This window comes from Daldinia decipiens (assembly GCF_022478715.1).
Source record: "Daldinia decipiens strain CBS 113046 unplaced genomic scaffold F4813scaffold_51, whole genome shotgun sequence".
NCBI classification, from domain to species: domain Eukaryota; kingdom Fungi; phylum Ascomycota; class Sordariomycetes; order Xylariales; family Hypoxylaceae; genus Daldinia; species Daldinia decipiens.
The window spans coordinates 173348-196025 of record NW_026054594.1 but is presented as its reverse complement, the minus strand read 5'-3'; the positions used below and the strand labels follow the sequence as shown (position 1 = coordinate 196025).

At 40.2% G+C, this 22678-nt stretch overlaps 7 protein-coding genes across 7 annotated transcripts; 4 read left to right on the top strand and 3 right to left on the bottom strand.

The window, feature by feature from the left end:
• The first annotated feature begins 6454 nt into the window (after positions 1 to 6454).
• Positions 6455 to 9102, top strand: F4813DRAFT_375557 (uncharacterized protein). The gene has a single exon (XM_049245026.1). The coding sequence runs from the start codon at positions 7124 to 7126 to the stop codon at positions 8918 to 8920; it is 1797 nt and encodes a 598-aa protein (XP_049095213.1). The 5' UTR covers positions 6455 to 7123; the 3' UTR covers positions 8921 to 9102.
• Positions 9103 to 9174: 72 nt separating this feature from the next.
• On the top strand, positions 9175 to 10806 carry F4813DRAFT_277888 (Triosephosphate isomerase). The gene is made up of 4 exons (XM_049240458.1): positions 9175 to 9419; positions 9540 to 9610; positions 9711 to 10316; positions 10378 to 10806. Exons 1-4 carry the CDS (start codon positions 9382 to 9384, stop codon positions 10404 to 10406), a joined length of 744 nt encoding a protein of 247 aa, XP_049095212.1. The 5' UTR covers positions 9175 to 9381; the 3' UTR covers positions 10407 to 10806.
• On the bottom strand, positions 10749 to 11298 carry F4813DRAFT_393930 (thioredoxin-like protein; the record flags this gene model as incomplete). Its single annotated transcript, XM_049247497.1, has 3 exons — positions 10749 to 11040; positions 11112 to 11194; positions 11260 to 11298. 3 exons carry the CDS (start codon positions 11296 to 11298, stop codon positions 10749 to 10751), a joined length of 414 nt encoding a protein of 137 aa, XP_049095211.1.
• A 372-nt stretch (positions 11299 to 11670) lies between these two features.
• Positions 11671 to 14088, top strand: F4813DRAFT_375551 (U1 small nuclear ribonucleoprotein of 70kDa MW N terminal-domain-containing protein). Its single transcript, XM_049245025.1, has 4 exons — positions 11671 to 12125; positions 12190 to 12317; positions 12382 to 12487; positions 12687 to 14088. Exons 1-4 carry the CDS (start codon positions 11864 to 11866, stop codon positions 13388 to 13390), a joined length of 1200 nt encoding a protein of 399 aa, XP_049095210.1. The 5' UTR covers positions 11671 to 11863; the 3' UTR covers positions 13391 to 14088.
• Positions 14089 to 15265, bottom strand: F4813DRAFT_375548 (mRNA turnover protein 4). The gene is made up of 2 exons (XM_049245024.1): positions 14985 to 15265; positions 14089 to 14915 (listed from the first exon to the last, which is right to left on the bottom strand). The coding sequence occupies exons 1-2, from the start codon at positions 15173 to 15175 to the stop codon at positions 14339 to 14341; spliced, it is 768 nt and encodes a 255-aa protein (XP_049095209.1). The 5' UTR covers positions 15176 to 15265; the 3' UTR covers positions 14089 to 14338.
• Positions 15266 to 15471: 206 nt separating this feature from the next.
• On the top strand, positions 15472 to 16443 carry F4813DRAFT_277851 (mitochondrial intermembrane space translocase subunit). The gene is made up of 3 exons (XM_049240456.1): positions 15472 to 15663; positions 15741 to 15810; positions 15920 to 16443. The coding sequence occupies exons 1-3, from the start codon at positions 15656 to 15658 to the stop codon at positions 16118 to 16120; spliced, it is 279 nt and encodes a 92-aa protein (XP_049095208.1). The 5' UTR covers positions 15472 to 15655; the 3' UTR covers positions 16121 to 16443.
• Positions 16351 to 22621, bottom strand: F4813DRAFT_277854 (nucleoporin subcomplex protein binding to Pom34-domain-containing protein). Its single transcript, XM_049240457.1, has 4 exons — positions 22390 to 22621; positions 21343 to 22309; positions 18173 to 21283; positions 16351 to 18119 (listed from the first exon to the last, which is right to left on the bottom strand). The coding sequence occupies exons 1-4, from the start codon at positions 22461 to 22463 to the stop codon at positions 16767 to 16769; spliced, it is 5505 nt and encodes a 1834-aa protein (XP_049095207.1). The 5' UTR covers positions 22464 to 22621; the 3' UTR covers positions 16351 to 16766.
• Between the last annotated feature and the right edge of the window lie 57 nt (positions 22622 to 22678).

Here is a 22678-nt window from a genome sequence, read left to right as displayed (position 1 = left end):
CACTTTAAATAACTTAAAAATATTACTTCTTTTTTAATAACCTAATAATATTTTTATAAATATATATTTTTTAAATTTTATATTTACAAATATGTTTATAACATTATATTAAATTAATTTAAAATTAAATTTTACAATTATTATTATTAAGATTTTAAAAGACCTTTTAACTAACGTTAAAAATATATTCTTTTGGTTTTTAAGACTTATTAATCTCTTTAAACCATTAATTTTATTTTAACCTTTTACAAATAATTATATTTATTAATCTTATATATATATATCCATATATAATCAAGGATTTATTTTTTAAAATACTTAAAATTAAATTATAAAATTTCTTTCTAAATCTTTATTAAATAATGATTCTTTAAATATACCCTTTTAACCTCCTCAAATAACATTTTATAAAAATAATTCTTAATATTACCGTATTTTTTAAAAGGCTCCAGGAGGTTTTTTTAATATACCTTTTTAAATTTATTTGTTTATTAAAAATTAATTTTAAAATATATTATTAAAATAATTAAATTATATTAAAAAAAACTTATAAAATAACCTTATTTTATTTTTTTATTAATTATTTACTTTTAATAAATCTTTATTTAACTTTTTAATCTATTTATATTAAATATAACTTATTAGGTTTTAATTTATAAATATTTTTTATTAGATAAGATATTAGGATAATTTAACATTTTAAAATATATTATAACCATAAATAAAACTATTAACAATAATAAATTTAGGATTAATATAAAAATAAACTTAATATTTATATAAAAATAATCAATTTTTATTATAATATTTATTACTTTAAATTTACTTAATATATTATTTATTAATAATATTAAATTTAACTTTAATATATTTATATCTTTAATATACCTAAATTTATTATTTACCACATTATTGTTAATAACTTAAATAATAACCAATTAAAAATCTTAAATAAATTAAAATATATAATTATATTTTTTAATATTTATATAAAATAAATCATTACATAATTTCTTTTTTAACTTTATAAGGTTTTTATCAAATAATTTATTTTTATTAAAAATCATATTATAGGTTTTTATTACTTTATTTATATGGAAATTCCAAATCTTATATATATTAATCAATATATAACCTATTAAAAAACTTATTTAAGCCTTTAAATTTAATCAACACTTTTTATTAACCTTTTTAAGACGTTTATTATTAATGCGTAAACCTTATAATTATATACTCATAAATAAACTTATTAAAACTTCTTTTCCCAAATTATAATATTATTATTTACCATTATAAATATATAAAAATAATTATATAAAAATTATTAATTATATTTATATTATAATATGTAATTATATAAATATATTACAATCTTATATATTTTTAATTATAATAAATATAATAACTTTACATTTACTTTTATAGCCTTGGTTTTATCTTTAATTATACCTTTTAAACGTTTAATAATACTGTTTTATATTTGTATATAATTGGTTAAAAATTTTAACCTTATATAAAAACTTTCGAAATAATCTTTTACTACTAGTTTTATTTAAGTAATTTTATAATTCAACTTTTAAACCTGTAAGATACCATTATATTAATATTTTAATAATTTAATAAAATCCTTTAAAGCCATAATTATTATTTCCAATTTTCAATTATATAAATAATAATTAAAAATCATACCAATCCACTTATTAATAACTAATATAAGGTTTATAATCCCGTAATTATTTGCCTTTATTAAATAAAAATTAAAAACTAACTTTACACCGGGAAATTTATTAATATAGCGCAGCATACGCCTTACCTAGCGTTTTATTTTAAATATATTACATACCTTACATTTAACCATTATAAATCCCTTAATTTTCACCCCTTTACTAATGTTAATTAAATATTCCAAAACTTAAAACTTTAAATACCTTAATTTTAAATGTTAATAAAAAGTAATTATAATATTTAAAATTCTTATAAACCTTAAATTTAAAACATTATAATATATATAAAAGATAACCTTTAAAACCTTATAAAAATATCCTTAAATATAAATTAATTATAATAATTAATAAATTTGGTTACAATAATATTATTTAATTATTTTAAATAAATAAGATTATTATATATATTCCATTAATAACTTTACCTTTATAATTACTTTAAAAATATAAAAATATAAATAAAACTTTTGTAATAAAACACATTTACCAATTTTATCCTAATAAATCCTTTTAAATATTAAATAATATTAAAAATAATAATATAAATTAATATCATAAAAGCTATACCCTTTTTTATAATAGTTATATACTTATTTAATTAATTATTTTTATTTTTTACCCCTTAAACCTTTACTTCCTTTTTTAAGATTTTTATCCTAATTATTAAATTGGAATTAATTTTCAAAATTAATTTTATTAAAATAATATTTACCTTTTTAAATTTGAAATATTTAGGCCTTTTATTTTTAAATATATAAAAACAATTTTTAATATTATAAAAATCTTAATAAATCTTGTATTTAACATTATAACTATAACTTTAATATTTATAAAATTAATTTAAATTAATATTAACCCTTTTATATTTATTAAAATTACCTTATCGCCTTTTAAAGATTTTTATAAACTATAATAATCTTTTTAACAATTAAATTCACTTTTTTAATTAATATTTTTATCTTTATTAATATTATAAATTAACCCAAAAATGCTTTTAATTACCTTTTCTTTTCTTTTAACGCTTTTAAAAACTTATATATGCTTTTATAACGCTATAACCACTTTTTAAAATATTAAAATCCCATTATATATATATTTTTATAAAAGATAATATTTTAATTAATTATTTAATCTATTAATATAAATTTTAAAGTTAACGCTAATACATAAAACTATTTTTAAAAATCTTTAATAATAATTAACTTTAAATGTTTAACCTTAATAAAAATAATAAACCAATTAATTATTTAAACCTTTTAACTTTTAAATACTTTTATAAATAATACCACAATCTTTATATAATCATCCCAAATCTTATATTTTAATACATATATACTTAAATAATTTTTTAAAATATTATATATATCTTAAATTATATATTTAAATTATTATACAATTTTAAAGTAAAACTTTAATATAATTTAAGTAATTAATTATTTTAATTTAATTATCTTTTTTTCTGATTAATTATATTTATTTTTAATATATATATACGTATTTAATTCCTTTAAATAAAACTTTTATAAAGCTTTAATTATCTTTTATATTATTTAAAAAAAAATTGGTTATTTAAAACTAATATTATTAATAATTAACCCTTTAATAAAATTCCCACCCTTGTTATTATTTTTAATTAAGATTTAAATAAATTAAATAATTTTTTATAATTTTAAATTTAAAATATTTAAAAAAAATTTAAATTAAACCTTAAATTCTTTATATATATTAACGTTATTAAGATTTATTTATTCTTAAAATTAATAATTTTAAATAAATAATATAAACGTTTTACTCCATATATTTTAATTATTAAAATGTTTAAGTTTAAAATTTAATAATAATATAATAAAATCTATAATAAAATAATAAATAAATAATAATTTATTTAAAATTTATTTTAACGCGTACATATCGTATTATATAACATTAACTAAGATTTTATCCTTAAAACTTTTAATTATTATACAATTAATATATATTAAATAAACATTATATAAGGTTTAATTCATTATATTTTTAATAATTTAATTAATTAAGGTAAAATTATGGTAAACTAGTGTAGTGCCACATCGCTAAAAGCAAAGGTATTATTATGTAATCTTAAGTTATAAGCTATATAAAGATTTAATATTCGTTATATTTTTTTAATCAAATAGCCACGATTATTATTATTTAATTATGCATTTAATATAAATATATTCGTTACTTTCTTATATTTATAACTTATAGTTTTATTTTATGCATTTATTTTATATATTTTATCCGATTAGTAGATTTTTACAGTTCTTTTAAAGTATAGTGTTATTATTAGCTATTTAAAGCCTTTTACAAGGATTTAAACGTTAAAGTGATATGTTATACTTTGCAGGAGATACCAACTCCTGTTTAATGGGAACGCATATTACACCGTTATTTTACATGGGATTAAAGATTTTCAAGTCATTTAACATGGTTAATTAATTTAACAAGTTATAAATTGGTTATATTAAAAGATGGATTTATAATAAAACAGTAATTAATCAAAATGTTAAAAAATGGATTTGTAATAAAATAATAATTAATTAATTATATTAAAAAATAAGTTTATAATAAAATAATAATTAATTAAATATATTAAAAAATAAATTTGTTTTAAAAAAGTTAAAATATATTAATTGATTTAATTAATAGTTTTAAAAATTTAAAGTTTATATTTATAATTTAAGAATTATAAAATTATTAATTAAATAAAATTAAATTGTTAATAATTAAGTTATTATTGGTAAAATTTTAAAAATAAAAGTAATTTTTAAATAAATTAATTAAATTTAAAATTTTTAAAGTTTTAAACATTATAAAATTGTTTTGCAACATTTATAATTTAAGTCTTTGTGAAATAATTAATAAAAAATTTATTATTTTAATTATTTAAAATAAGTAAATAAAAGAAAAAAATATAAAATAAATTGATTATAATTTTTAAAATAAAAAATATAATATAATATTATATTAAAAACCTTTAAGCTGTTAATAAAGTAAAGTTATTAAATATTAAAAATTATTATAAATAAAAAATTAATATTATATTAATAAAAAACGAAATCTTTTTAATTTATAAAAATAACAAATAAGCTAAACTATTTTATTTACGTTATCGTTATTATGATTTTATTATTAATATTTTTATAAATAAACATTAAAAGTAAGTTTTTTTTATATTACATTAAATTATAATTACATTTTAATAACCGTTATTTTAACATCATATGATTTAAACACACGCCTTTAAAAAAAAACCCTTTTTATCTGTTAATTAAAAACAAGTCGTTGCGTTAACCACCTTACCAAAGTGCCGAGTCACCTTTATAATGTTAAATCTTTCCCGCATGAACTAGTCCTATATACGTGCTTTACACATTACGCCCAGCTTTCACCTAACCCCTAAAACTTAGTGGTAGATCGACAAATGATCCTATTTAAACAATATAGCAATACATAAAGTTCAATCATTAAATATGTTCCTACGGTATTACAACTTCATCCTGACTCACGTTCCCCAACAAATATTACTGGGCTAACTGTCCAACTTTCAACTAGATATCAGTCAAGGGTTGTCAAGTGATGTGAAGTTGTATTTGTTTATCCTCACCAGGGAGTATTATAGCGTACACCAACCTCTATAGATATACCATAGGGGATATTTGCTATAAAACCCCTAAGATCGTAGCTTAGATTTTGAATCGTATTCATAGATATCATAAGCTACCTTGAACTTACCGAGGAATGAGCAGATCCATTATAACTACGACAAGGTGTAACAACACGATGTTAGTCTGGAGATTCTGAAGAAGACAGGCCTACATGGTATCTTGAGCGTTTCCTAGTAAATGCACCTTTTCCATGAATATCATAGAATAGGGATACATAGAGCCACAAAGAAGATTTAGACTGGCCTAGAACATTAGCAGGCATGTTCTTGCTTAAAATATGTGGCAACTCTTGCCGGTGTGTAATCAAGTTTTACTGACTCAGGTACGTCTGGTATGCAACATGTATGTAGCCTAATATCAAGTCATCAAACGTACATACTCGGGGCGAGGCATTCATGATGGTGTGCTTGATTAACAACGTCCTAGACCTTTCGTTAGCAGGCAAAGGCAAGTTACCAGGGATTTAAAGTGTCTATTACTACATCACTCATAGTATTAATATGGATGGTAGGATGTGTGGCAAGTGTTGTCTATGTTTATTGCATACCTAACCTTATAAATCCGGATGAAACCGTCACCCACTTCTTATGATGGTTAGACATTGCAAAGGATGAGGCATGTAAGCTAAGCTAAGGAGCCTCAGGAAACTATCAGCGACTATTGCTACCTTAGTTGAAGAGCCCCTATAGACGAGCCCTGGTGTAACATGAATAAATTCCCGCAGTCTAAGTCTCATCAGGTGTGATACATGATGACACCGCTTCTAGTGACCAATAATGCTCAGCACGGGGACCTCATTATCTCAATGTGAGAGCGAGGTGGGTGGCTGATAGATTTGGTTTAGACCCTGCTAAATGATAAGTACCGAATTTACATGATATGATATAGAAACAAGGTACCATTAAAGGATGTGAAGTTAGAGTGACTTGGCATGTGATAGAAAACCAGTAGACATGCAGGATGGGGGATGCGGGCGCCTCATTTGTAATTATTATATAATTAATTTTCCTACTTATACCCCTCATGAGGCTGCAGATTATGCTGACGGCAACTAAGGCTAGAGATACCAAAACTGTTGATCCGCCAGCCTTGGTATAAATTCTCGAGTTTTAGACCTAGGTAATACTGCCTACGTGTCAAAATCATACATACAACTTCAGGGATCGGAATCGATCAACCTTAAACCTATCTGGATTATAGCATTCCAGGGCGTCGTTTTATCTCTTCGGGCGACCATTGAATGGTTGGGGCGGCAGACCGAACATATATCTCTACACAGACCGGGCGATCACCGGGTACAAGTACACACGCCTGCGAGAAGGGACGGAAGCCCCAAGCGCTTATGTTAGCAATGGGATGATGTCGTAAAATGAACAGCGGTAACGCCCAGCTTCCTAGCATCCCTGGATAATAGTTTTAAAACAAGGGAAAGTGCAAAATGTTATCATGTATCGCTATAGTCAATCGGAAAAGTGCTAGCTAATAGCCCCTTGATCTGGAACCTATATCTTCGAGACCGTCCCCCACCGAATCCCCATGGGGTGACTGGATCTATCGCCCTTTTGTGCATCTTAGAAGAGGATCTTAAAACTCTCTATTTATATATAATCTAGGTGTCTTGTGCTCTGAGCCAACTAGACGCCTATATTCTGCCTTGTGCACATTTGCCCATTTAAGCGGCCGCTCCTACGCAGCTGAACTATCCCTACGATGGCAGAAAATCACGGCGCGCTGCCTCCTAATGGACCCCACAAGGCTCAAGCGCCTCCTGCGGGATTCGGCGGCCGTCCGGTAGGACAGTCGCAGTCTATGCCCCAGCAAGCAATCCCGCCACGAGCTGGACTCCCGGTGGACCAGACTAGGGGCCCTTCTGTTAAGATTTCTGACGTAAGCCGTGGTCTTATGACCGTAGATGACATGAAAGAAGAACTCGCGGAGTATGTTCTTTTCCGGTTTGAGAAATACGCAGCGCGAAGTCTATATGACGACGAAGGACGATTGCAACATCCTACGTGGGATAAGGCAATTAGATCTCTGGTTCAGAGTATGTCGACTGGGGAGATAAAGCGTCGGATTCAATATCTGAATAGGAAGACTCGCACACTTACCGACAAATTAAGATCTCTAAGCCCTGCGCTCCAGCGGCAAATCGACGAGGCGACAGAAGAACTCACGATACAGAACCCAGACCCGTTTAACTATCGCTGGGTGCTTGTACAGCTAGACCATCAACTTGCAGAAATTGATCCGCATGTTTTCGTGGCTAGAGGAAGCCATCCACAACCTCGACGACATCATGGCATATCCAGGAGGCGAGCGCATCGACAAACAAATGGGAACAAACCCAGATCTTTCAAGAGGATCTCATTGACAACATTTTTCAAACGTGTTCCTAAGGCAGATGCTGATATCCTTGCTCTCTACGAAGCAAAAAAAAGAATGCCCTTCTCGCAAAATAATCACCCCCCCAATCCGCACCCACAGCCGCAGCCGCAGCCGCAGTCACAACCACAACCACAACCACAACCACAACCACAACCACACCATGGTTCGAATCCTCAAATATCCCCACTAAAACCTGGTCCTGTCGAAGGTAGGCCACCATTGGGACCGGATGGGAATCGCCCACAACCGGTCCCGACACGTCCTAACGGGTCAGGACCAGGGCCAGGAACCAAACGGTCTAGTGTGAATAATACTACAGCTGGCAGCGGAGAAAGACCAAAAGCTGCCGGTATAAAACACAACAGGCTTGAAAGCGACTCGGGTTACTCCGACTGTCTGTCGGATAGATCATTTGATAGTCAAATGACGCCGGACACTTCCTACTCGCCCGAATCGCTCAATAGGGGTAGAAACCGCGGACGAACCCATAACAAGGCTCGTGTACCAGTTCCGAGCTTGAGCAGAAGACATGACGCGAATAGACTTGGTCGGGGCCTACCTGAATATTACACAAACTACAACAATCGTTTTGACATCGGAAATGGGGTTAGGATACCACCTACGCCGGGACCTCTTCCGTCCCAGATGACGTCCCCTATTGATATCGACAGAGCTACAGACGATGCTTACCTCGCGGGTGTCCTCCGCGGGAGAAACGATGCGTGGATGACACAACAGCGAGCACGCCGCGAAGCTCGGTACCCAAGGCCTAGTCCGCGCTTTATTTCAGGAGCGAGGTCGCCAGTTGCTCCATATAGAAGATATATATCTACCTCGGACCGACGAGGAGATATTGATGAAGAAATATCGCGTCTCAACCGCTTGTCTCTTGATGACGATGAAGACGACTACGATACTGTATTGCGACGGGTGGATGGCCGTCGACGAAGAGAGTTTGAATATCTCGTGCAGGAAGGGTCGGTCTTGGAAGACGATCCATTTGATCGAGAGAGGTCATCACACCCGAGACATAGCGGGAGACAGTATGAAGAATCTTACGTTACGGATGGTTCTGATAGCGAGTTTAGTTTGCCGCGAAGGAGGAGGCGTTTTCACCACTGAATTCATTTGCAACTTGAAAAGTAAAGTTATAATATGATATTTCTGATATGAAAGAGATCGGTATAGGAGAGAGGTATATACCTACATATGTGTGTATAGGAGAGACCTGTTAGCCTGTTGGGGATGCGGGATGTATGCAGTACTAGATTGAGTATATGACGTATAGAATAAACATGTGTATAAGATACCTTATTAGCGCGGATGAGCGATTTCGTAGCCAGGTACATAGGTACATATACATAAAGACCCCGCCTACGGAAAGTGGGCTGTACCTATGAGATTGAATTAAACATAGAAACCACCCGTTTTTACTTACATCAACTGTCCCAAGAGATTCTCCTCCTTGTTCCGCGTTATTTTCCAATTACTTCTACTCCTCGTATTAAACATTCTTCCTACCTGGAACTTTAGTCGAAATATCTTATTTACCTATTCAAGCTTAACCTATCTCATTGCCCATCATGGCGCGCAAGTTCTTTGTGGGCGGCAACTTCAAGATGTAGGACCCCTCCATACATACGTAATATATACCTATGTGCCTCGAAGGCTGCTAAACGATATTGCTGGGAGGAGCTGGGGCAAGATCACAGGAGCTGATACGAATTGGTAATTAATATAGGAACGGGACCATCTCGTCCATCAAGGAGATTGTCGACAACCTGAACAAGGCTCAGCTAGATTCCAACGTTGGTAAGCTAACAATGCTTTCCCTTAAACAATATATCCCCTTTTCTCCGTCTATTCCAACTACAAGAGCATGGCTTTGCTCATCGTGTCTTCCCATTTCTAGAGATCGTCATAGCTCCGCCGGCCCTCTACCTCCTCCTTGTCCGCGAACACGCAAAGAAGGAAATCGGCGTTGCTGCCCAGAACGTCTTTGACAAGCCAAACGGTGCCTTCACCGGCGAGATCTCAGTCCACCAGCTTAAGGACAGCAGTATTGACTGGGTCATCCTTGGTCACTCTGAACGACGCACTATCCTAGCTGAGAGTGATGAGGTTGTTGCTTCCAAGACTAAGTACGCTACTGAGAATGGCCTCAGCGTCATCTGGTGTTGTGGCGAGTCTCTAGAGCAGCGAGAAGCTGGCAAGACCCTCGAAGTCATCGCAGCTCAACTAGCTGCCTTAAAGTCACAGATCTCGGATTGGAGTAAGATTGTCATTGCCTACGAACCTATCTGGGCCATTGGCACCGGAAAGGTCGCTACAACCCAACAGGCTCAGGAGGTACATGCATCTATCCGTGATTGGCTGGCCAAGGAGGTGAGCCAGAGGGTTGCCGACGAAACCAGAATCCTATACGGTGGCAGCGTCAGCGAGAAGAACTGCAAGGACCTCAGCAAGGAGAAGGATATTGACGGCTTCCTCGTCGGCGGTGCCAGTCTTAAGCCCGCATGTAAGTACACTCCGACTACCACTTGCTCGTATGCCATTGAATCTAGGCTGACGAATTGTAGTCGTGGATATCATCAACAGCAAGTCTTAAACGGGAGAAAAGTTAGGATATTAGCAGGAAGCTACCTCCAATGAGAGGGAGGATGATGATAATTAGATGTGAAAGTTCATCCACGGACTATAAATCCTAGGCTATGGCCTCTCTTCTTACTATCTAATTCAAAGTCGTAGTAAAACCGGATTAGCCTTGTGTTTGAAACTTTCTTCGTAAGCATCTTTGAGTGAATTCGTCATGTTTTTGTTCGTAAATGCTGCCTCGGACTGTAGGTCTAGGCTTGTGGTATATGTGCCTTAAGCTGTGTTATATACACTCTGCCCACGTATCGTTGTACAAGGGCGACAAGTTCCCAGGTGCCGTCCTTCCATATCTCATTTATACCGGCATGCCTGTGCCGTGGTAAGGACTCCATATTCCTCTTACACTCTCGCTGATACTCGTAACCGGCTTGTTAACCTTCTTGATTTTCTCGCCGCTCGCGTCTCGTAGCAGTTCCAATTTCTTCAGTATTTGAAGCGAATCCATATTCTTGACGCAAATGGACTTTTGCTTGCCATTGATATAGTGGCCAATAAGCACGGGGTGTTTTCGCGGTCGAGGGGAAACGGCGAATTCGATCTGGGGATGAGTAGACGCGAATTTGGCCAGCTGAGATTTGATAAAGGAGCTTTTCACGAAGGTAACGAAGTTAGAATTAGGTTCCTTTAAGTATGAAGCTTCAAACAGGGCTGGCCTCACTTCATTCCTCTAGAACTTCCAGAATAGTCGCAATAGTGGATATCAATTTTTCTGCATTGCAAGATGAAGGCACCGATGCCATTCTGATACAGTATTAGCTGTTTTCTCCCAATATGATAGCTGCTAATTGAGAATTAATATTTATTACCTGGCCAACGGAAACCTTCTCTAACGCCCTGATCGTCATTGTTGCGCCTCTAAAGATTTGGGTCGACAGCGACGTCTTCTGTTGCTCAACTGTGAAATTTTACAAAAGTATATGAAGTACCTAACCGATTCATAAGCTGCTGGGGGGGCTACACACTAAACCCGATACGTAATGTGCGTTGCATGTACCTATGCACGGACGGTACATACATTTAATCATACCTAGGTAAGCACTTTTTGTGCACTAAGGAACGCTACTTCGGCAAGTACTGCTCTAAGTTATCTACTGCCTGGTCTGGGAATATCTCGGCTAAATTTACTAACACTGCTGAGTTACATGTACATTCGTAGGTACTAGTGTACTTAGCTAGGCCAAGTCGAAATTTGAATGGAGCATTGGAGCTTTCAAGCAATTTCCTCGACTTCCCCCAACGACGCGAAAACAATTGACTTCATTCTTTTTATTCTTTCATCCATCAATGAAAGACTGTGTCTATCCTTGAGCCCTTCCTTGTTTCGCCATCTCCCATTTAACTTTCCGATTTTATTCATACTTGTAAATTTGTTATTTTCCTGGTCCCGTTTTAGAGATCGACGACGCGACTATGACAGACAAGCTTCCTCCAAATCTTCTCGCCCTTTTCGCGCCGCGGCCGCCCTTACGATGGGTGCCTGCGCCTGATTTCCCTCCCGAGCAGCGAAGGACGCATAAAATTACCGCCATTGCCAATTATCTCCCTGCTCTTGCTTCCTATAAGGACAATGACGGATACCAACCCACCGAGAGCTGGTTGCAGATGCGTGACAGGAAAAAGCTCGAGAAGAAGGCACAACAAGAGAGGATGTTGACTGAGGGTCCACTAAACTGTTCGTGCTTCTCTATTTTCATTCTATCAACTCTCATCAGAATACTAATATAATCTGGTTCTAGACAAGCCTAGTGAGGATCCTAACATACGTGGCGACCCGTTTAAGACTTTAATTGTCGCGCGACTGAGTTACGATGCCACGGAGCATGACCTCGAGAAAGAATTTGGGCGCTTTGGTCCCGTCGAACGCGTACGTTATAATCTATACCCTTACCGCTTCGCAGCGTTTTGTTCATGTGCTAACATCTTAACAGATTCGTATCGTGAGCGATACACATGCCCACGAGAAGCCGAATAAGAAAAAGAAGCCCCATCGCGGATATGCTTTTGTTGTTTTTGAACGTGAGAAAGACATGAGAGGTAATACTACCATTAATATTTCCCTTGGATACGCTTCTGCTTAACCCATGTCTCTCACTCGAGATTTGGCCCTCAAGCTTGCCTATCTCCTCCCCTCCCCCTTTTAACCCCCATTTAACCCCCATTTTCGTCTAGACGAGGTATAAATATTTGGTAAGGCTTTACTGACAAATGCGCCTTGTTGCGCACGTGTAACTAGCTGCTCTAGATGGTTGCGATGGCATTCGCATTAGAGACCGCCGAATTAAGGTAGACGTCGAAAGAGGTCGAACAGTTAAGGGCTGGAAACCTCGTCGGTTTGGTGGTGGCCTAGGCGGTCGCGGATATTCTAAAGCGGCGCCTCCTCAGCCCCGTGGCCCCGGATTTGGGACCGGTTTCGGTGGGCGCGAAGGTTTCCGTGGAGGTTTCCAGGGCCGTGGAAGAGGAGGAGGAGGGTTCGGGGGTGGTCGCGACCGCGGTTCCCGAGGAGGAGGAGGTAGTGGCGGTGGCGGTGGGGGAGATTTCGGCTCCGGTCGTGATCGTGGCTTTGGTCCTCAGAACAGCTATAACCCGCCTCCTAACGCGCCGGCCGGTCCTAACTTCGGTGGACGTCGTGGGTTTGGTGGAGGTGATCGGGACCGCAGTGGTCCAGGCGGTCCAGGCGGTCCAGGAGGTCCAGGAGGTCCAGGAGGTCCAGGTGGTGGGTATGACTCGCGCAACGGCAGTCGCTCATATGATGATAGATCAGGCGGACATCGTGACGGAGGCAGATTCGGCGACCGCGACCGCCGAAGCGGCGCCAACTTCGAACCGGTGCGTGGCGGACGAGAGTATCGCGACTACGACCGGTCGAGAGATGACGAGAGTCGGAAACGGGGCTACGAAGGCACGTACGAAGATCCGCGAAAGCTACGACGCTACTAAGCCGACCGATCTTATCGAGACAAGAGCCGTTTGTCTTGGTGGGTATCTTCTGTCTTCCGTACTTCTGCATCTATGCAAAACATCCCGATTTTCCTTCTGCCTTTAGCCACCAAGGGTAAGCAAGGGTAAGATGGTTTTGAAAGCTACCGAATGAACGACAGCTACTTGATACCAGACGACGACTAGTCAAAAGGTAAAGAAAGAAAGCAGACAAGAAGACGCCATAATACCACGCAGCCAGTTAGGCTCGAGTTCGACCCGGAATCCTACTTCATCCTTCTCTAGCAGCGGCTTATGTTTGATTGTTCCTTTTATCTCCTGGATCGCCGCAACCCTTATTGATACCAGAAATTGGCGAGGTAATTCGTTTTTCTTTTTAACACTCACATGTACTCTATGATGACCGTAGGGAATAATTGCAATGTCTAGTTAAGTCGCAAGCAATAAATAGCGAGTAGTCTTTATTTCCTCAGGTAAGGTCGGAGGTAAGAAACGATGGGTATGCCTACTGACCTGGGATGAGGTATTGTCAAGTGGAAAGAGGAGGCGTTGGATGGAAGTGAAAAAAAAGTATAACGAGTCAAGTCGTGTAATCCCGTGTATTAGCAATAGTTTTTTATTCTTGCTTGACAAGTTTCTCACGAGACATAGCATCGAGTTGTAATGTAAGATAGTCACGAAAAAGTTTTTAGACGACCGTCGTCTTGGATGATGACGACTCATATAATGCTTTTCGACCTAAATATAAGCCTGACATGCCAATGCTAATGCGAGCATAGCAAAATAGTGAAAACTTGAATCAATCATGAGAAACCTTTCCGGCCCCTATCTTTTTGCCTCTGCCAAAAAACGCCAGCAACCATGGTATCGCCGTAAATGCACATACGAGAATATATACGGGGGAGGAGAAAAACTACAGGAACACCGAGTATAGAGACATGTTTCGCCTTAATCGCTTCCCTCGTCCTCAACGCCGTCCATGGCCTCCGGGTCCACGGGCGTGACTTCGGACGTGGCGGCGCTCCAGTACGCGACGACCTTGATCTTAAACTCGCTCATGCATACGCCGAACAACTTCAGCAGCCTCGTCTGCCGCGAGTCTAGCACATCTCCCTCCCGACATACCACGTACCCCTCTTCCTTGCGTGCCCCCTCGAGCGCCTCCTCTAGCACGACGCACCCCTTAACCATGCGCACGGGCATGCCTAGACGTCGTAGCTCGGGCTCTAGGGTGTGTCCCAGCGGGACGTCGTGCTCGGCGGGCACCTCGCCGCCCGTCGCGTACAGGGTTCCCGGCGGGATTACGAAGTCTCTGGGTGCAACTGCGCCGGCGCGCGCGAAGTCGACTTTCTCTCCGGCTAGAGATTCTAGGTATGGCAGTAGTTGTGCAGGTGGGCGGTTGGTGAAGATTAGGCCGACGGTGCCGCGGAGATAGGGGGTTAGCTTGTAGATGTTGTCGGCGTAGCTGTCCTCGGGGCTGTGGCCGAGGGCGCGGGCCATGAGTTTTGTTTTACCGAAGAAAAGGCTACGATATTATTAGAAATTTGTATATATATGTGTATATGTATTCGGGTTAGATAAGAAAGGGACATACCGGCTATCGGATAATTCCTGTCTCACGTCCTTCAGGTATGTGTTGCGCATGTTGTCGACGGCGAAGATGAAGCAGTGCTGGTACAGTGGGATACATTCGCGGATGTTCTCAAAGAGGCGCTCCTTGTTCTCGCGGGTCTTCTTGTTGACCTGCGTGAGGTGGACGACTTTGGAACGCTTCGACTTGGGCATTGTGGCGGTTTATTATATTGTGGTAGGTCCAATGGGTTGAATTGTTGAATTGGGTTCGCTGTTTGAATATTCTTCTTTGGTTGTTACTGTAGAAAAAAAAAAAAAAAAAAAGGAAAATATGCAAGTTCGCAAAACTCCTAATCGATAAGCAAGCGATCCATATTTGCCCCGCTGAAGCTTGGAACAGGGGTCTTTACTACATAGACTGAGTGTATTAAACCAATCAGCATTGAGAAGTAACTCAGATCCCGGACCCAGGAAAAACCGACGCCTGTTATCGATAATACGAGCGACAACGATTTCTTGTTAGGAAACTCGGACTTTAGCTCGTGAAGCTTTAACCTAGAAGCAAGTTTTCAAGCGTCATCTCGATTCTACGTAGTTAATTAAGCTTCTTAGCTACTACCATCATAACCCATTGCTTCAATCTTCTTTTCGAGTTGCCCCTTCTATAACCCCCCTTTATACACTACAGACGATATGGACGGGTAAGTCAATTCGAAACCGGGACGATACCCATAGAGGAAATATAGAAACACACAACTGATACGACTGGAACTTATAGGTTAACGGCATCCGAGACGCGCGAGCTGGAGCAGCGCATGCAGAAGCAGCAGATGAAAGTCTTCTTTGGCGTACGCCATCCAATTCCTTAATTCCCGTCGCAACACATTATAATATACATACGAGTATATTAGTCTATGTTATTATATATGCCAGACTGCTAACACCAACTCCAAACAGCTCTTTAGCAACCTAGTTGACCATTGCTTCATGTCCTGCATCGACGACTTCACCTCCAAGTCCCTAACAGGCCGTGAGTCCGGATGCGTCGCCCGCTGCGTCCAGAAGCACATGGCCTTATCCCAGCGCCTCAGTGAGCGGTTCCAAGAGCACAATGCCCAAATGACGCAACAACAGCAGCAGGGAGGCGGATTCCGATAAGTCAATCGTTCTCCAGAAGAGCGCTCTTGTTTCCCTTCTGAGGGCTAGTGGGCTGTATATTATGCTCGGAGCTCGAGGTTTTCGGGCAACTGGCTAGGACTAGATATATGTTGTCTATGTCCTCTGTCCTTTGTGAAGTGATATGGAAACGCTAGGTTGGGTTAGGCGACCTTGACTATGAAGGCTACTAGGTATCCCATTGACACTAGCACGGCAGCCGAGGCCGGGAATAGCCTTGATGTATTAATAGGGACTATAGGGGGTTCCCATCTGGGGATGATACCCTGGCTCTAGAGATGAGCCTTGAACATCACTATTTTCAACTCCGTATATGAACTCGCACGTATGTAATGTCGTAGTAGCTGATTGGGGAAGGTATTGGTCTAGTTAACAATTAAGGTCGTCTACCTGAGCTTCGTGGTGCTCACGAATAGATATGGCCCTCAATTTACTAAGTTAACGACGGGTCTTAGTTGTCACACTCAACATCCTACTGTCACTTAGATACCGAAATATAATGGAAGTAATCCCTTGTACGAATTATATGAAACACCATCGCAAACATCGTAAATTCTTAACTAGGCAAAAGAACAAGCGCCGTTGATTCTAACCATCTGCCTATCCTAGGTACCTCTTAATGCTGTCCTCATTCCAAACCCTCACCTAGTACAATTCGCACGAGCTCCAACTGCTCCACAACTTTTTCCTCGAGCTTGCTCTCGAACCCTCTACCCTTGTTCCGGTCCGAGGGCGGCATACTCCTCCACTCTGCCTCGCGCGACCCCAAGGTCACTAGTCTCTCCCGTAGGAGCTTCCGACGGTCTATCCAGAACTCGACGCTCTCTAGAAGTGCCGCCGAGTCCCACTCCACTGCCGGAACATCCCTGGCATTATTGGCGCGCAAGGCGCCCAGTACACGTGTCATCAGAGCTAATGAGTGAATCTCAGACACCGATAGGAGCGTAATATAGTCGCGGTCGTTGCGGTTTCGCCTTCGACCGTCGCTAGGAGGCTCAAATCTGTCAACGCTAGATTGCATGAGACTGGGAAATTGGTTAAGCACGTATGCGACTTCGGGGGCAATCGTAGTACCCAATGCCGTTAGGATATTGAGGAGCAAAGGAACGATACCCTTTGCCCATATACTATAGCAGCGTTGTAATCCAACCGAATCAGCAAAGGGCTTCACGTTCGAGCGACGGAGGTAACTAGCCAAGTTGGCCGTCGTGATATGGTTAAGTAAACCGTCGCATGCTAATTGTTCTGCTACTAAAGGCAACGTGGATAATTCCAGTAGGAAAAGGATTGATAGCTCTCCATATATAGGATCGCCTTGATCGGCTATCCTGTCCGCCCATGAGTACAGAGATACCGCGGCCTGCACGACATCGTGCGCGGTCAGGATATTGAGGATCTGCGTTTGATTCTGGTCCATCCCTGGAAAGCAAAGACAGGCCTGCAGGACGGCATTAAGAAGGGCAAAGTCGTTAGGCAAGACAGACGGTTGCGTGTCGTGGATCAAAGACACTAGAGTTCGGAATCCCTTGGCAACGGTGATGTCGATAATGCTCAAAACGGCCTGAGTAACTGTTGCAGCAGAAACGGCACTCCCGTGCTTAGCGGAAGACGTATTCGTTGTCAGTGATCGAACCTGAGCTCGCAATGTGACATATAATAGCTTAAGAAGTGTTCGGTATAGCGAAATGTTCTCTGATCCATACGGCTCTTGAACGCTACTAACTGTTGCCCACAAGGCTGTCAAAAGCTGAGTGATATCGCCGGGGGATGGGGCGCTGTCGACAACCCTTTGCACAAGCATAAGTGCCAAGTTCACTCGCGATTCGGCAAGGCGCTCGAAGACCTGGTCGTGACTTTGCGTCTCTTCATTCGCCTCTAAGCATTGCTGAGCAACCTGTAAAGACTGCTTCTTTAGAGTATCATTACTTGGTAGACAGGTGCTAAGTTCAAGGAGTAGGAATTCCCAGGCATGATAAAGACTCTGTATACGGGTTAGCGGTAGCTCGATTCGGATCTGAAGTCTAGGAAACTTACGATTTGGGCGTCGACTAGCGATAGATTAGCGTTGGCCTTTTCCATCTCGCTTCTGAACCCGTTATTCCGAGGACCAACCCAGCCCGAGTCGAACGCAAGAAGCTTGTCAGCAAAGCTCAAGGCATAATAGAAACCGACTCCTAAAGGCCGAGGCTCAAGTAACGTCCGTTTGAAGTTATCGAGGGAACAGCCGGGATATTGGTTGCTAAAATTCCGGGCGAAATTAACTTGCAGGCCCCGGTTGTAACCGGAGACAGCCACACCGTCTCGCAGGTAGTAGTCCAGATCGCGTGTCAATTCACTGGCGAATACATCGGCTTGGCCTATTTGCCGAAGGTGGAAGAGTTGCATAGCGAATATCTCGGCAACGTATGCAGCGATCCGTGCTTCGTTGCACGCTCGTAATACATTGGACTTAGAAGTAAGGGACGACGGCTTAAGGCCTCGTACAAACCTTCGGAGCTCCGTCAAAAAGTTGGTATTCTTTTGCAATGTGAATATGGTCCACGGCCAGAAGTTTTGGGCCGAGGTGATGAAATCTAAAATTGAGAGGACTTCTGACTCCTCAATCTCAGATATAGAGCTAAGCCTATCGAGAGCAGATGTGAGCACGGAACTTGAGGACGCTTCTACTGCTTTGCCGGTCCCATTCTTAGCATCGCGTGGTGTCTTCCCTGTAAGAAGACAATTCGCCATCCACTGTTGCCTGTTTCTAACAATGGTCGAAAAGAATCGCCAGATCGCACTGACTTCCTGGGCTTGATCAAAAGGCTTGTCTAGCGTCGACAATAGTTGGATGAACGAACGGGACGTCTGAGGACCAAGATATCCAAGTAAAGAAGGGGGCTCCCCTGTACTTTTGCCGGAACTGATCACCAACGCTTCTAGAAGCTCGATAGCCGGTCCTCTGAAAGTGTCGTGGCAGGCACAAACACGGGCAACAAACGGCGATGCTTTAAATAGTTGATGTTCGACCGTGGTCGAGGACCGGTCGAAGAAATTCGCCACTCTCACCAAACTCTTTGCCAGCCCGAGTACCGCTTTCGTTTGGGTCCGGAAAGCCTCGGACCTGTTAGCGTATACGGTAGAGCCGTACGGTTGCGTTGCCGCAACCAGGGTAACGAGAAGTGGCTGGACACGAAGACTCCCAGCCGATGGCGCGAGGAAACTATCCAGGACATACTTAGCGGCCGGCTCTAGAGCCGACATCAAGAACGTCTTCGAATTTATGTCATCCATACTAAATGTGTAGTAGATAACTTTGTCCATAATCGGTACCACGTCACGTACGAGGACCATACGATCCAGATCGGACGCAAATCTCCATGTAGACGAACTCTCTAGGATATCCATCGACGCTCGTACAATCGACAAGGAAATCTGGGTCACTATCTTGTCCGAAACCCCTAACCATATATCCTGGGTTTGCTTTTGCCTGGAATTTGTCTTTGCACCCGTTTTACGCCGCACCGAACTGCTCATAGCGCTGTCGATGAGATTGGAGAACAGACGCACAGCAGACATCAGGAACTCCAACCGAACATCAGACAAGTCAAGGCTCCCAACTAGCCTGGCAAGTCGACCTCCTTGGCTTTGGTTGCCAAGGATTGTGCATCGCGACATATACGACCAGACTCTGCCTGGACATATCGGTAGAACAGCGTGGAGGAATTGCAGGCAAGCCGCTACAGCGGCTAACACGTTACTCTCTGGGTCTGCGTCTAGAAGAAGGTCCAGCGTGTCACAAACAACCGATATGATATCTTTAGTTCGTGACAGCGTTCGGCTGGCCTCGCCTACAATGGCCAGCGCAGCTTCTGGAGTATCAGAAGAGTTTTCACCCAACGTTTGACTTCTCACGCATTCTGTACGGACGAGTGTAGCAAGTAGCGAAACTGCCTCCGCGGTATCTTCTGTTGTAAGTTCTCCGAGCTCCAAATTATACTTGCTTGCAACAAGATTGGCGTCCAGTCTCTTTCCAAGCAGAGCCAGGGCAGAGTGCCCATACTCCACTTGCACAATTCTCCCTTCGTCCACAATGAAGCGGCCATAGGTGCCCGCCGGTATTACGAAATGTTCATCTTCTGCCGTTATTCGCCTCCGGCTTGCTACTGGAGCAAGAAGGGGGAAATCTTCTAGAAACTGAAAGCTATTGGAATTATCCTCCTCGTAGGCAAGTTGATAATCGTTGAAATCGTTAGGCAGTGTAAACGTAAGCGTCGGCGTTTTTTGAAGGAGCTTCAAAATGAGCTCGCAATTATTGTCATTAGTATGCGAGGAATAAAGGGTTCGGCACAAGGTAAGAAATGGTATAAATTCGTAAGGGAAACGGTTCAGCGCCTGCTGGAAATATCTTTCAAGAATGACCTCGTCGTTAAAGGCTAGGGTAATAACGTCTTGCTCCGCAGATGTAGTGCGAGATTGTGAGAGATCCCAGTAACCTTGACCACCAGACAGAACGGCTATTAGGGCGTAAACCGGCTCTGATTTGTATCCTACGAAAGGATAGGTAACACGGAGCAAATCTAAAAACGCGCATCTCATGCGAGAACCAATCGAATCAGGAAATATCGCATTATCCGAGGTCCCAAGACAAGAGGACATAGCAGCAATAACATCGTATACTCGCGCCCGGTCCGTGGCCATAACAGCAAGTACCTGGACCCGTTTGAAATCGCGGTCTAAGCTCTTGTTAATGAGAAAGTCGTCATACCTCCGCTTGTCAATCGTAGTGATACTCCCCGCAGAGTTCCTCCTACCCAAGGTTGGGACCATCTGCGTAGCCGAATCATAGTTCTCGACAGCCTTTTCGTTTTGAATTGCATCTCGTCTCTCTGCACGTTCTTGGTAGGATGAAAACATGGCATGAACCACTGGTATCCAGGCGAATAAAACTGGAACGGCATATAATGAGCCTTGGTCAATTAAGCCTTCTAGTACATCATGGATTTGTTCGAGAACATTAGAAGAGGCGAGATATTCATCGTCCGTATTTAAATCTACATCTCCCTCGAAGAAACCCATCATCCGAGGAAGATTAAGAATAGAGAGGGAGATGACACAGACTAGGCATTGCAGCGGGACTGCCAAGTCTGGTATGTTTCCTGGAAGCTAGAGATAATGTTAGCAAGGAAGTAATTTTACTCCTACATCTAGTCCGAGTGACTTACCCCCTGAAGCTGCTCTAAAAAGCCCAGTGTATCCACGAATGAAAACCATTGCTGAGCGAGTTGAGCAGACACGAACACATCGCTTGACAGATCTAGAAGCTGGAAGATAATAACCATGCGGTGAAGAGCTTCGGTAAGGCATGTGTGAATCCATCGCTCGTTGAATTCTTCTGTCAGTAATATTTTATCATCTACTACCTTTTCAAGAGGGGTTTGGGAACGCGTGATAGAATCCGGAAGTAGATTTAAATATTGAGATACGAGGGCGTGGTAGGCCTTGGTGCGAGTATCGTTCGGGGATTTCAGGGGCTGTTTGGGAGACATGCCGTATGCCTTGAGGTAAGACTTTCGGATTGTCTCTGACGTTTCGGATCGTGGCGAAGTGGGCATGCTTTCTTGCAGCATCAATGTGAAAATGTACTCATTTGTAGCAGCGTAGTAGCGGCATTCTTCAAGGTAAGTCTGGAATATTCGCTGCTTCCTGCTCTCGGGCTTCTCGAAGTTTGCCTGTATGTCGGACGCGTCGAGCGTGCTCACGATATTAAACCCGGGGAGGATGTTGGTAGTTTGCGCATTTGAGGCGCCGGCAGCTTCGCGTAAACTCGCGACATCTTGATTAGAGATGGGACTTAGGAGCTGATTGCGAGGACGTGACTGGAACTCGATAACAACCACCCGGAGAGCAGCGATCTCGTTGATGAGAGCAGTCTTGCTCAACCAAAGGGTATCTTCTTTGATGACATTTATGTCGTACTTATCATTAGGGGTGGGAGTGACTTGTATGGCAGCAGTCTTCTTAACAAAGGCTGCATTGTGAGGACTCTTGTCGCTTCGCGGATCGAAGGCCGAGCCGGGTTTGGTGAAGAAGGATTGGACTAGAGGGTCGGTGAGATAGTCGACGACGGCAGAACTGCTCTGTCGATGACCGGAAGGGTCTGTCAGTGCCGAAGCTAGTAGCCTCCACGATCTAAAGCGAGCGAGAAACGAGGTTAGCAGATGAGGGTAACTGAGATAGTGACTGTCGATAATTCATGGTGTTGCACTTACAAGACGACAGTTTCGCCCTTCAAGCAGGGCTCCAAAGGAGGTAAATAAACATGATCGGATAGTGGTTCTGCCATTGCTGCAGCTATCAGCAGGCAATGGGTAGGTTAACTGTGCATCGAATGCATGTGAATTAGCGAAGGACGAGAAGCTGTTAGCTTTTCGCTGCGACGCGGTTTAAGAGAAAAGTTGAAAATCGCAAAATAGCCGGATTGCTGCTCATTCATTGGAGCTTTCCACAGAATACTAACATAAAAAAGAATGTTCAGCGTCAGAGCTTCCGATGTGCATG